Genomic DNA, 14667 nt, shown 5'->3' on the forward strand with positions numbered 1-14667 from the left:
GTACATCTCTTTCCAGACATGTCGGTAGATGAGATCAAAGAAAATCTGAAAAACTACCACAAAAACTTTTTGGTCAAGCAAAGAGCTTTAAAATTGATGAATGGACTTTATTTGGATGTAGAGAATGAAACCAAGGAAAAGTGGCAGGAAATCTTACGAATCAAGAGTGTTGGTGAACAAGCTGAAGTTGAAATAGTTGATGTCACTGAGAAAGATCCTGATATCACTGAGCAAGACCCTGTTGACACTATACAAGTTGATGAGGATATCATGGACACCGAGGCACCAAAACATGAAATGATAGAAGGGAATGCTTATGCTCAACTTGTATCCAGTGAATCAGTTTTGGAACAAGTTCAGCCCTATCCTCCGGTAAATCAGCCTACTTCAACTAAAGCCCCTCAAGATACCTAACAAGGGATAGAAGGTCACAAGTCTACAGAAGGAGAAGCTACTTCTCAAGCCACCGGGGAACAGACCTCACAAGCACCTTCTAGCACTAAAAATGTTACAACTGAGACACCAAGCACAGAGGCACCTAAGGACTCTACAGAGGCTAAAATAATCGACCAAAGTGTTGCCTCTACCGAGCAACCTACCGAGGGTCAACAACCCTCTCAAGCCATTGTCTTAGTTCAACCAGTGAAAGCCTCATCTTCTAAAGATAAGAAAATGAAAAAGCATAGTTTCAAATTAGATTTGTCAAAACCAATAGTGTTGCCGAATGTTGATATATCCAAATTAAAAGGGCAAGCACTCATTGAATTTGGTGAATGATGCAAAGCCAAAGCCGAACAGGAGAAGCAAATGGCTATTCAAAAGAAAAACAAAGTACTTCAGAAGGTGAAAGCACTCTTAGCCGATATGCTACCTGAAGCAATAGTGACAAAAGATGCCGCCATCCATATTCAACTGGATGAACTAACTAAAATAGAGACATCTGGAGTAGATGCATTGGAATATTTGAGAAAATTGAAGGACAAGGAGCTCACTGCTAAAATGATTGAAGAGGTACAGAAAGCTATTGCTATTGGCAAAGTTAAACTTGTCAAATTTATTGCTAAGTTGTCCCCTCAACTCAAGCACATTCTTTATTTATTTCAGAAACTTTGTACATTCTCTTTATTCATTATGGACATAAAAAATAAAACATAAGTAATTGAGAAAGAGATCACCGATCTCTCAAATAAGTTGACCACTGAGCCCAATTATATTCAACAATTCTATACGAAGTTACAAAAGCTCATGGCTCAACAATTGGAACTCAGGAATGAAGAGCACAAGATAAGGATGGACATAATGACTCTTTAGACATTATTCATTCCTCATCTTTCATCTATCCAAGAGCAGATCAACAAGGCTACCTCCCTATCCACTCAGCAAGAGGGAAGCACCTTAGATGGATTAATTTCACTGTTAGCTGACATTACAGCTCAGAATTCACTTATGGACAGTGTCAAGGATGCCCTCTCTACCGCTCTCACTGATGCAAAGACAAAGTATAAATCCATTTTTGACCAGTTGCCACCACCGAATGGTAACTAAATTGTGATGTTTGTCAAAAAGGGGGAGTATAGTATCAAAGTACCAAAGGGGGAGTGTAGTATACAAGGGGAGTATACCGAGAAGAACAAAGTATCCAAATGCACAGTTAATTTTGATAGTGATCACCGAGCAACCAAGCAGTAAATATAGAACATTAATCACCGAGCATGCAAAATCAGAGTTTTGTATAGTATATTGATAAGGGGAGTATATTTGAATATACCATTTTATTGACTAATGTATATACTGTTAGTTTTGTCAAAATTTTGTAAGTATATAGATTTTTGAGTTATGACTTTGAAAGTAGTTCTGTTAAACATCTCAACTAATGTCAAAAGGGGAGATTGTTACTACTTACTAAGTTTCCATTAGTTTTATATCCAAAGTCATTCTATATACTCTAGTCGGTTACTACTACCGAAATATTCAGTCGTTAAGCACATAACAGTCGGTTATAGAAGAAAGTAGTCACAAAGCCTAGTATACACCGAGCTGTCTACCGAGTAACATTCCATGTCTACCGAGCAACAATATTGATACACCGAGTGAAACATGTTACCAAATTCATTGAACCTAGAAACACATGGGAAAACGCGTTACAAGATCGAGGAACAAAGAACCGTTATCACATTGGAAATTGCACTTAAAGATTTTGTATGATTTTGAGGTCATCTATCCAATGAAATATTTTGTATAGTTATTCATTCGATAAATCATGTTTGTAAGATCGAAGCAATGAACAAATCACCGACATAAGAGATCTATTAATACATCATGGATTAAGGATAAAAATATGGAAATACAGAGGTGTGTGAAGCAATACATGTGTGATAGATAAGGAAGCACTGAGTATTGCGACTGTCAAAGACACAGAGGTCACCGAGAAGGATTTCAGAGAACAGACAAAGAACAGAGTAAACAGAAGGGTTTACCGAGTTATTCTATGGGTTACTGAGGGATGCTATAAGCAAGGTAATCTCATTTTGAGCACATAGAATCTGCTATAACATTTCAGATGTGAAGTTGCATATATTTGTAATGATTTTATTATAATATTTTGAAGTTGTCAGAGAAACCTTTAACAGGGTAAAAGACTCTAACAAAGTCTATAAATTGTAAAACCTTTAACCAGGTGCAACATTTAGAATAAGTGTTGTAAAATCCTTTAGCAAGGTATATCTAACGATCTCAATACTCCTAACAGGGTAAGCTATCAGAAATAGCTAAACATTTAGCTCTAACCGAGCAACCTTTATTATTGCAGTAGTGAAGTTGTGGGTGCCATCCCCACCGCAGTTTTTCTCTCTAACCAAGAGTTTCTGCGTAACCAAAATATATGTGTTATGGAGTGAATTATGTATGATTGTTATTTATTTGTTTTAGCTTTATGTTATGTTACAACAATTTTTGGTCTATGCATAACAGTAAAGATTTTGTTGAAGAAAGGATTTGAAGTACTGATTCACCCCTCCCCTCTTAGTACATTAGCTTTCCATATTGGACCTAACAAGAAGACCTTGTAATTTTGTGGAGGTGAGTGACAAATGTCATGTAATGATAAAATTATGACAAGATTGTATGACACGCCTACCCATGACAGCTTATGACTACTTGTGATAGTTTTATGGCATATTCTATGATAGAATGGAAAAGTGTCAGGAGATACCTTTGCATGGAGAAGGTAGGCGCCTAAGTTGGTTTATGACAATTTATAAGAGTGTGCTATTTACGATCAATTGTGATAGATTCTCTTACAGTTATAAGTGTTGTAGAGGTTATGACAATATTTATGATAGAATTTCACTAAAAGAGGGGTAAAAATTTATTCAATATCAAAAGAGAAACAACTAGAGAGACAATAAGAAAGAACCAGAGAACATATCATTGTCCACAAGTGGATCTAGCATAAGAGCCATATTAGAAGGCAATTTCCCCCTATCCACTATATTCCATCCCTCCATCTGATCTGAGGCCCATTTGGCCAAACAGTCAGCAACACCACTCCACTCCCTAGGAATGTATGTGAAAGTAGCTGAGTCCAGAAAGCCACACAACTAAAGAATCTGTCTGATAACTGAGGCCAAGTGCCAATTAACATCCCCATGGCCCCTGTCGGGTTAGCAAATTCACCACCACTTGAGAAACAGATTCACAAATAATATTGCACCAACCAAGAGCAGAACAATGTCGAACAACATACAAAATGGCAAGAGCTTCCATTAAATTATTAGTATTAAAGCCTTGATAAATAGATAAAATAAATTGAACATCACCAAAACTATCCCGCCCAACTCCACCAATGCCAACATGCCCAGGGTTCTCCCGAGATGAACCATTCGTGTTAATTTTTAACACACCAAGGGGAGGGGTGTCCACCGACCCCCCTGATTGACCTATCGTAAGGGATGTTTGCATCTTCCTCTACCACCCTGCCCACCAAACACAAGAGTACCCCCTTGAAGAGGAAGAGTAAGATGAGAGAAAATAGCAACATCACCAGGATCTACGCTGCCAGTCAAATCACACTTAGCCACAACTGTCTCATGAAGAGAATGAATAATTTTCCACCACAAATGTATAGCATCCATCCTTATATCCTGAAAGACTCTCTGATTCCTTTCCAACCAAACATGCCAGATGATAAAAGAAGGGCCAAGCGCCCAAGCAACATGAAGAAAAGATGTTCTAGCATGGGACTTACCCCAACAAGCCCAAATCTCAGCTAAAGAAGAGACATGGAAGGAAGTCTGAGCCCAAACATCCCACCAAAAGTGTCATATTCCTTAGCAAAGGAGCACTGAAATAAAAGATGAGATACAAATTCCTCACTATTGAAACACAAAACACACATCGAAGGGCCATGAAAGCCCCGCTTGCAAAGATTATCCTAGGTAAGACAACAGTTGTGAACCACAAGTCACAACAAGAAATTGCATTTGGGCAACAAAAATTTATTTCAAACTTGCTTCCACAAAGGCACCTCTATATCACCGAACAACTACCTGTTAAGCTCCAAGTACCCTACAAAAATAAAGTATCTGCCAGACGACTCACTACCCCAAGCCAAGACATCAAGTCCCCCCAAGGAAATGCATACCCTAGAAGCCAAAATCTAAGTTAACTTAGTTCGATCCCTCTCTGTCCCTCCTAGAGGCCAATCAGATGAATCCTTCTATCTGTAACCATCAGCCAAACCAAATGTTGGGTAGTCTTATAGTGCGCAATTTTATCCCACTCAGCTACAATAAAACAGTCACAAAGAGCCTATAAATGCGGATACGTGGAAAGAAGAGGGGGGTGACCATCCCAAGAATCTGTCCAAAAGAGAGCTTCAAAGCCCCTATTGCAAATTCAAAAGAGACCCCTCTTAACCAGTTGAGCACCAGTTTTCAAAGTATTCCAAACCATAGATCCACTGCGCTCCAAAGGATACCGAGAAACATCCAAATAGTCAACTCTTGGTAAATACTTATGCATGAGGATACAAGCCCAAAGCTAGTGCTGATTGGTACACCAACGCCAATATAACTTAGTTGCAAGGGCCTAGCCACTCAAGATAGCGGAACGAAGACCAAGCCCCCCTCCTTCCTAGGCCGACAAACAAGTTCCCACTTAATAAAGCTCCATTTGGAATTTTGTAGAGTACCACTCCAAAGAAACTGGCCTGAGAGGGCATCAAATTCCTTAAGAAAATATATAGGAGGTGTTAGGACCATGTTTCTGTATATAGGAAGAGCCTGAATCACTGATTGAAGAAGGGTCACCCGAGCAACAATAGAAAGCCACCGATGGGTCCACTTATTAACCTTCCTACACAACTTATCTAGCAATTCCTGCTAAAATAGCCTAGGTTGTCTGCCAACAGCAATAGGAATGCCCAGATAATGCAAGGGAAGAGATCCAATTTGAAAACGAAGGGTGATAGCAATCCTCCTCTGAACAAGCTCTAGAGTATTAAAAAATAGATTGAAGATTTGTGACCATTGACCGTCTGACCTACAGTAGCCAAATAGATATCCAACATTCTCCTAAAGGTCTTTGCTTCATGCAATCTTGCAATCCCCATAAGAGCAGTGTCATCCACAAACTAGAGATGAGAAAAGCTTGGGCAACCCATTACCCCAACTCCAACCATGAATCTGATCCTAGGAAACCTGAGATTTAATCAATCTGTCTAATCTCTCAACCATAATAATAAACAAATAGGGAGAAAGGGGATCCCCTTGGCGAAAACCCCTAGAGGCTCCAAATAACTCAAAAGGCTCCCCATTAAGGAGAACAGAGAAAGAGGAAGACGTGACAACTCATAGTCCACCTAATCCACTCTGGGTTGAAGCCAAAGGCTAGGAGAATCTTCCACAAAAAGTTCCACTTAACTATATCATAACCTTTAGCCATATCCAATTTGATAAACATAGACTGCACCTTGGAGATAGCCAAAGAGTGAATGGCTTATGAAGCAACAACCACCCCATCAAGAATTTGTCTTTCAGCTACAAAGCCCCCTTGCACATTTGAGATAACAATGCCCAGCCACAGTTTAATCCTCTCAACATTCAACTTAGTAAAAACATCTATCATACCTCAAGGTAGTAAATTTTGGGCGTCCAACTTAGGAGGTAGGAGGTTTGAATGGGAAGTCATTTGGGGATGTGCATGTGTCATTTGTAGGCTTTTAGGTGGTTGAAATTTAATTGTTCCAAGTGTTAAAAATAAGCATTCCTAGTAATCAAGGATAACAGATACAAAATTTAATTTTGAGATCAATCTCAAGTAGTTCATGATCTAACCCAACTAAATGTGTGCAAATAGGTGCAAATAAGTTTATAATAAGATTGGATCTATGAAAATGATTAAAAATGAACAAATGCAAATAGATCAAACTTAAAGAAACAAACAAAACTTAGCACAAATATATGTCACTTATCACCACGCAACTTTATTAAATCATTCTATCAAAATAAAAATTTAGTACCATTCTTTAAAAACTCTCATTAACTATTTATTATAACTGTTAAAATTCCATACATCAAATCCAAAGGTCTGATAGGAATGTTAAAAGCAAATAAAAGCATACGAGGAACAACATATTTAGAGCAAAAGTTACTTTTGTCCATCTACCAACCAAACTGAACCCCCCATATGGTATCAAATATCTAGTACTAATTTGATGCACTCCGTGATATCTCTCGTTGTAGCAAAAGCCTTTCTAAACTTTCTTCTTGCAACCCTCATTTGCCATGAAGTCATACAAGGGAGAGTTTGATCTCCACTGTGGGGATTGAAGTTGAATCTGACTGTATTGCTGCCACCAAATCATGAAGCTACTCTGATCCAAAAATACCTCTATAGAAATACTCTTATCTGTGATAATACTCTTAACGTATGTCTCGAACTCAACACACACTTCCAGAGAGGCATTTATGTCTTTCCCTTGTTGGAGACTCATCAAGGCTTTACGAGCCTCTTCTAAATGAGCCCAAAAACATGAGTCCTGAGTTAAGGATGCGAAATTTGTGCGGCCCCTTCTTTCTCTGCCACTGCGAGTTTGCTCTTTTTCTTTCATCCATTTCTCCAGAACTATGTGACGATGTGGTCGGACCTCATCTGAAAGATAGCTTTTGTTTTCCTTATCTGTACGGTAATGGAATGCAATGTCCAAAGGCTCTACAAGTCTTCTATATGTGGTGCCAGCATTGATCCATTTATTTCTGGTTCGGAAGTCACTGGGCAATACATGCTTCTCTTCCATGTCAACGATCTCATCCCAGAAGCCTCCCAATTTTGTTCTAGCCAAATTTACATAAAAATCTTTCTTTTCAACTTGCTGTTTGAAAGAGTCATAAGAGCAGCTGTTTTTGTCCTTGCAATTCATTTTGTGCCATTCCAGCTGTGCCAAAAAACTTTGGTTTGTGCTCAACTGCACATTGAGTTTCTCAATGTTCATATCTTTCTCATTTTTCGCCTCTCCAGCTTTCTTGAGTGCCAAAAATACATGGTTGTCCTGCTTAAAATTCAACAGTCGTCAATCTCAGTGTCTAAACAAAGGAAACAACATTAAGAGGAAAGCACACAGAGAACTAAGAAGCTACCAGATCTAAAGAACCGATCATTAAATGGAACAACTAATCAATGCATTCCAACGGATATTGATAGCTGTTGAAGTGTAATAAAGCGGTTTTTGTGTAGTTGATCTGTTTCTTGCTCTCTGTATGACCGTAGTGAGACGGCCAAGGATTGTCATGTGGTTGTCCTCATTGTATCTCTGGTTTGGGGTTTTTAAACCCTTTTCTCAAAAATGCAGTTCAACAGGGGTTGGAAGATTAGCCCATGTCTATCAAATCGTATTTACAAGCTGTTGATTTTGAGTTTGACGATTGATTGGAATTAAACGCAACCCATTATTTAGTGCAAACATTCAAAGCATGGCTTGGAGCCGATAGAAGGCTATTAGACTTTAGTACGAAAATCCGGTGATTTAAGTTGAAGAGTATACCAAATCGCGTAAGAATGACCCCTTCTAATCTGGGATAAAATATCAGTAGAATCACCTTTGAGACTTGAGGGGAGGTAGGCTCTGCTCCTCCTTGTTCTTGGCACCTCATCTCCTCTATCTAGCCTGCCTTAATCTAAATCTTAGAATGCAGGGACTTCATGGTTAAATGTTCTTTTTTCTTTTTTTTCATATTTTATATATTACTTGTCTAAATTAGATGACTAACAAGTTCAATTCTGTTTCATTTTTGCAAATTCTCCCTAGCTAAATGAGCTCACAAACTAAATTAGGGGGAAAAAAATTCTACTTACAATGAAATATCAAAAAGAAAACAATTTTTTTGCATATTGTATCTTTGAATTCCAGAGCACGAATCATGCAACTATGATACATACAAAAGTTAAAGCACAATCAAGGAGATTACCTGAGCTCCAACACCGATCGCCTCCAATTCCAGGGCTATTCCTATCTCAAAAGAGGAATTTGAGACCAAGTTTGCAAACTGTCTTGCATTTAGCAAGGCTTCATCGATACCTTCCAGCATATGGCCATAATCTGTGTGCTCTGAAATACAGGTGCCTGCAATTTGATCGAATGGTATTCCTTCTTGGCCTTGCACACTGAAATGCAGCAACTTAAGGACAGCTTCAGAGTCCTCAAAACAAGCTGCACCATGGGTTGAACAGAACATGTAAGTACCGATGGGTACATACGGGCTTCTAACACCAGGGTAATTGTTTGCTATTGTAGATGTGCACTTCACAACATTGTTAAGAATATTAATGCAAGCTTCCGACATAGAAAGATGTGATACATCAATGCATTCAGTGCTCATTTTGCTCCGCCAGTGAGGTACAATTGCATCCAAAGAATTGGCAATTGATTCATACGGTGCAAGGTACATCCTAGGAACAATATCATACTTGCAGACAACATGACAAAATCTGCCCAACCAATCCTCGCGCCCAATTGCCTCCTGAAGTGTGGCATTGCCAAACAAAGGAGCACCAAATGTAATGCAAAAGGAATTGGAGTTTCTCAACCGCTTTTCCAGAAACCAGATAGTGGCTAGGGCTGCAACTGCACCTCCTATGGAATGACCCACAAATATAATGTTTTGTTCTTTTAATTCTTGCATCTGTTGGAAGACACGAAAAAGGGCATTACATTCTACTTATAATAATCTTAGATCTCTACTAAATAAAGTAAAATATGCTCTTTCAATAATGGCACTGAACAAGTGAGGACTGAGGAATATCTGGTTGTAATAATTGATATTTGTCTAGCGTTGTGTGACAGAGTGCTAAAGCTGGAGCATCACCATGACGACGAAATGGTTCAGCTCTCTCCTTGAACCATAATGATTGACCCTCATATCATTGTGGTACACAAAGCAGGCCAAAACAGATCTGCTGTAACCCTTAATGACCAAACCAGTTAAATATTGCTTGGTGATCCTAAAGACATAAAAATGTGTAACGAATATTGGGGGGCACAAGTTCACAACAACTTGGGGATTGAGAAATGTAAAAATATTGGGTTACAAAAATATGGAGTTACCATCAAGGGCTGTTCTGTTTCAGGTTATGCTGCCTATCTTAACCACTTGACCTTTGCCAGCAACAATAACATTTCACTCAATTCACTTGCGATCTGACTTTAAAAACACCAATTCCTTTTCTTTTGTTAAGAGATAATTACGTTTTCTCTAAAACTCTGAAACTTAACAGCAGAAATAATATAATATAAATATTATTGAACAGAAAATTGCTATATTATTTAATAAGGGATGTTCACATTTAAGAATTTCAAAGAATTAGAGCTATCTAAATAAGCCTTCTAAATATATCATTTCAAAGGGATGTTCACATTGAAGAATTTGAAAGAAGTAATCCTTTGTAGCCAATACATTATATGGGACAGCCTTTCAAATAGGGGCTTTCACAGTGCAAAAGAATGCTTTGTATTTTCATTTAATGATAATAAATAGATTTTTGTTGCATAGATCTTTTTATTTTTTTTAATGGTTTCAACATTTTTGAGTTTCTAATTCAGTCAATCAAATTTATATTAATTTTATCTCTTATTTTTAAGAATTGTCTTTTAAGACGTTCTCATTTTTTTTGGTCCTAAATAGCTATCCAATTCCTAGAGTGCACCAAACACCTATTATAATGTATTTATAATGTCTAAGAGATAATGATGTCTTGATACAATCTAGGGACAGAATAGCCGTTTACACAACTCTAATAAAATCATAATTCTAATATTTATAACTTCAAAGAAGTAACTTAACTCTTATAATCACTGTTTACCTCAATCAAAAATATTAAACTCTTATAATCATGAAATTAAGTATAAAAGTGAACTGACACTCAGTGACATCTTGAAATTAAGTATGACAGTGAACTGACACTCATGACATCTTGAAATTAAGTATGACTCATACTCTAACAAACTTCAAAACTGAAACTAACACTACTAGCTCTAAAGTAATGAAATTTTGAAAATCAACAGCAGAAATATTATAGCAGAAAATTGTTATAATTACATATTTATAGCTTCAAAAAAGTAACAGTCCTATAATCATGAACTTAAGTATGACAACGAACTAACACTCTCTATGACATTTTAAAGCCTTCTAAAAACCTTCTTAAATCCTTCTTTTCGTTCATTATTCTGACCAAAAGCATTTATCTAAAAAAATATTCACATACATTTATTCAGCAATTCCAAACAAGGGAAAAAAAAAGTATACTAATAAAAAGTAATAAATGTCCTGTAAATTTCTGTATAGAAAGATCGAGGATGACCAAGCATAAAGGAGTACATAATGCTAACATTGATGGTCATAAACTTAATAGACAAATCTCAAAGCTACCTGACATATACCACAAATTTCTAGCATTCCCTTTCTGAATTCTGGCATTTTAGCTCGTGAACTTTTTTTTTCTAGAGATTCAGTTTCCCAAATGACAGATTTCTTCGATGCACGAAACTCATGATAATCGTACTTGGGGATTCATTCAATAGTTTTGATTTTTACTAGGGTTAAGATCAATAAGCTTTGGGCTAATTTGCTGCACTTTTACAGAGTTGTATTTGGCAAAAACTTAAGAACAGATATTAGTCCAATCAATCAGATTAACTAATAGCATAACAAAGAAAAGTGCATTAGATTAAAACTGCAAGTGGGTAGTAATCGAATTATTTGAGGATTAGAACTCTATTTTAGAATGCAAGAGCAAGGATCCTATATCACAAAGCAACCTTATAATATGGATTAAAAGTACAATTTACCTTAGCCTTGAAATCTGGATTTTCCAGAATATGCAGGAATCGGTTGAGAGCTCCCTTGTGAACAAGAGCCGGTTTATCAACATCACCCTTTAGGCCTGCAGAGAAGATTTTTTGATTATTGATATTACACTCTCCATATTTGCTATCTGAGGCAATGAAATCTTCGTTACGAAACGAAGGGAAGATCACATATACTACATCTTCATCTTTTTCCAGAAGAAAACTGTCATCTTCATTTTTGGAAAAACTAAATATGGCCTCCCAAGCCTTGGGCAGGATCCCACAGGTAGCAATCAAAGTTGCAAGCTCCTGGCCAACACTGAACCTGTAACAACAAATCCATAAATTAGCACCATGTGGGCATTGCAAAAACCAAGCTCATTTAGTTGAAACCCTCTAAATTGAAATTTTACAGCATTAACATTTTTTTTCATAAATATTTCGAATTCACACTCCATGATTTATTCAAGATGAACAAATAAGAAAAAAAATTGATAGATAACAAAATGTTAAACAAATATTTAAATAATCTAATACAAAAATCTTAAAAAAAAAAAAAAGAAAAAATATTTTGCACAGAAAAAAATCTTCAAACTTGTAACCCTAATGAGAACTCCAAAGGTCATACATACTTTGGAGGGTTTGGCCAATCTAGATCCATGCCTTGTCGTCCGCTGCTGCTTGTTGGCAATTGGAGCTCTACAGGGCTTTTTTATAGATTTTTACTCTCAAATTTAAACAAAATAATTCAAGAAGCAGTAGAGCAACATCTACGAAACTGCATTGAAAGAGGTGTGTCGTGGGGCCCATGTAAACAGCGGAGGAGGAAAGAACATGGAAATGTCGAATCCTCTGCCGTATGAAATTTTATATTACAGATTGCAAATATTCTTGGGGGCTTTTTCTAGGAGATTAAGACACAGGAAATACAGATGAAAGTGCTTGGAAGCTCTGCGGAAGAGGCTGCTTGGTGTTGGGCCACACCATATCAAATCAGCAAATTGTACTACGTCAACTATTTGGATTGCTTCTGCTTTGGTAATGCAACATTTAAAAATTTGTAGTTAGCCTATTAAACCCATTAAATTCGCATATTTGTTTGATAAATTTTCAGTTTTGACTGTGTAAATGATGTCTTTTAAGTTAAAAAGCGTTTTCTTAATCATATATTGTGTTAATCGCAGCCAAACATCTCGGTGGGAAAAACTAAGTCAGAATTATTCCAAGATTAAGTAGTAGTTTATTTTGTCTGTGGAGCTTAAACAATTGATAATTACACCAGTTATTGGGATTTACAATGGCAACAAAGACCCATTAACAGTGATTTCCTTCCCGCCTACAAAAACACGTCTTTTGGAATGTATATTCAAGGACATTGGCATGATGTTTCCTGGCAAGGATTCTCAAGTGCTGTATTTTAATACGTCCATTTCTCACCGTCCAAGACTGTCATGAGGTGACTAAAGTTTGTGTGTTTTTCTTTCTTTGTTTGACTGATGAGGATTATTCATTGTGTTGAGGTGACTAAATTATAGTTATTATAATAATTTTTATTGCAAAATAATAAAAAAAATTATTGTTCATTCATTTTAGACAGTAACTTATTAAACAATTCACAAAATTTATAAAATTTATCTTCTTGGAATAACAAAAAAATTCTTCTACCCTCTTTGCACACTCAACTCCTCTATTATTAATTTTTTAAAAACCAAAAAACAAATAACTAAAAGCCCATTAATAAAGTTCTCATGTACCAATAGCCATTCATTTTTTTAGCTTTTTTGGACCATAATTGGCTCATTTGTGCATTTTTATTGGTACCAAGAGTGCACCACTACTAGGGCATTTGTGCATAAGTATTGGTGATTTGTGCATAAGTATTAGTGATTTTAAGTGCACAGTTATTGGGACATCTTTAAGCAAGTATCAGATGACATTTTGACATGTGTACTTTTTTACCCTTGCACGCATAACGAATCCCATAACGTGCATCATTACTACCCAGAAGCCAAAACAATAGCTATAAGCAATTGAGTCGCATGCAAAGACAATCCAAAAACAATCGTCAAAATCCAATATACTATTTAGAATTTGTGGGTGTGCGAAGTAGCTATAACGGCTACTGGTATGCTTCCCCTAAGTGGACTTAACTTTGGAGAAAACTCCATGGTTAAGCACTCTTAAGTTGAAGTGGTATTGGGATGGGTGACCTTCCGAGAAGGCCTAATGCTTCACCTTTGTGAGCATCACCTAGATACAATGAGTGTTAAGTGTTCCATTCATTTTCATGAGAGATGAGTTCTTGTGAACCACTACTCATGAAACATGGGTCAATGAGTTTGACTCAAAAACTACGCAGTTGAATCCTAATAGCAATATCACAGTCCTTCTGATTCTATAGGTAATGGTGACATATAAATTTAGAATCGTTTCAAATTGAGATTTAAATGATTGGTTGCAATAGATTATTTGTAGATATCTTTCTAAGGTAGCCTTATTTTTTCTTATGTGGGATTGCATACATATTTGTTTCCATGTGTGCATACTTTTGGAATAAGAATATAGTAGATATTCATAGTCCTGACAATCTTCAAACAATTGGCAATGTTGTGAAGGTGGGCTCCTCATAATCTATGATAACAATATTTATTGTTGTCCAGACCATGTGGTTTATTGACTGTTAGTGCCCAATCCAATTTTAGAGGGGATATTGTCATTAGCCACCATGTGTGACTAGAGTAATTGGAACCACTTTTGCTTCTTTCTTGTTCCATGCATATGTGAAATGTTGAAAGTTCATCACAACAAAGACAAGTAGTTTAGGCGGTTTGCTTTTTTATTTTTGCAAATGGTAGCCATCACTTTGCCAAATGTGTCATTGGCAATTCTAGTTGCAATTCAAAAAAGAAAAATTATTTTAGCTTTTTGTTTGACATGTACAATAGCACCTTTGCCTCTAGTTGTTCATCAATTGAAATTGAATTTGTTATGCCTTATTTTTTGCGAGACTATGCAATGTGATATCATTGTGGCCATTGATTTTAACATTTTTTGTTATGATTTGCAACCAAATCATTTGAATAGGTCAAGGGATATTTGTAAAATGGTGTAGATACATTAGGAGGAGAGTTAAGGTGATTTTTTAGTAAAATCCAACCAAATCCTACTTAAACTAATACTAAAACCATGAAATCAATCCTAAAATGAAGAGATTTACTATAAATTTTGATGTGGGGCTTCTAGAAACTACTAATTATTATAATATGGTAAATCAATGTTAAATATAGTAAGAATTAGCATCGACTTTCTCCTTCAAAAAATTGTGC

At 36.5% G+C, this 14667-nt stretch overlaps 1 protein-coding gene across 2 annotated transcripts; it reads right to left on the reverse strand.

The window, feature by feature from the left end:
* Positions 1 to 6522: 6522 nt before the first annotated feature.
* Positions 6523 to 12357, reverse strand: LOC131075174 (lipase-like PAD4). Of its 2 annotated transcripts, none has more exons than XM_058012001.2 (4): positions 11974 to 12357; positions 11342 to 11666; positions 8466 to 9179; positions 6523 to 7552 (listed from the first exon to the last, which is right to left on the reverse strand). In XM_058012001.2, exons 1-4 carry the CDS (start codon positions 12000 to 12002, stop codon positions 6755 to 6757), a joined length of 1866 nt encoding a protein of 621 aa, XP_057867984.2. In that variant the 5' UTR covers positions 12003 to 12357; the 3' UTR covers positions 6523 to 6754. The 2 variants fall into 2 exon arrangements, with proteins under 2 accessions (XP_057867984.2, XP_057867985.2); XM_058012002.2 differs by having other exon boundaries at positions 6523 to 7549; positions 11974 to 12353.
* Positions 12358 to 14667: the final 2310 nt, after the last annotated feature.

The sequence above is a fragment of the Cryptomeria japonica genome, chromosome 5 (genome assembly GCF_030272615.1).
Source record: "Cryptomeria japonica chromosome 5, Sugi_1.0, whole genome shotgun sequence".
Lineage (NCBI taxonomy): Eukaryota > Viridiplantae > Streptophyta > Pinopsida > Cupressales > Cupressaceae > Cryptomeria > Cryptomeria japonica.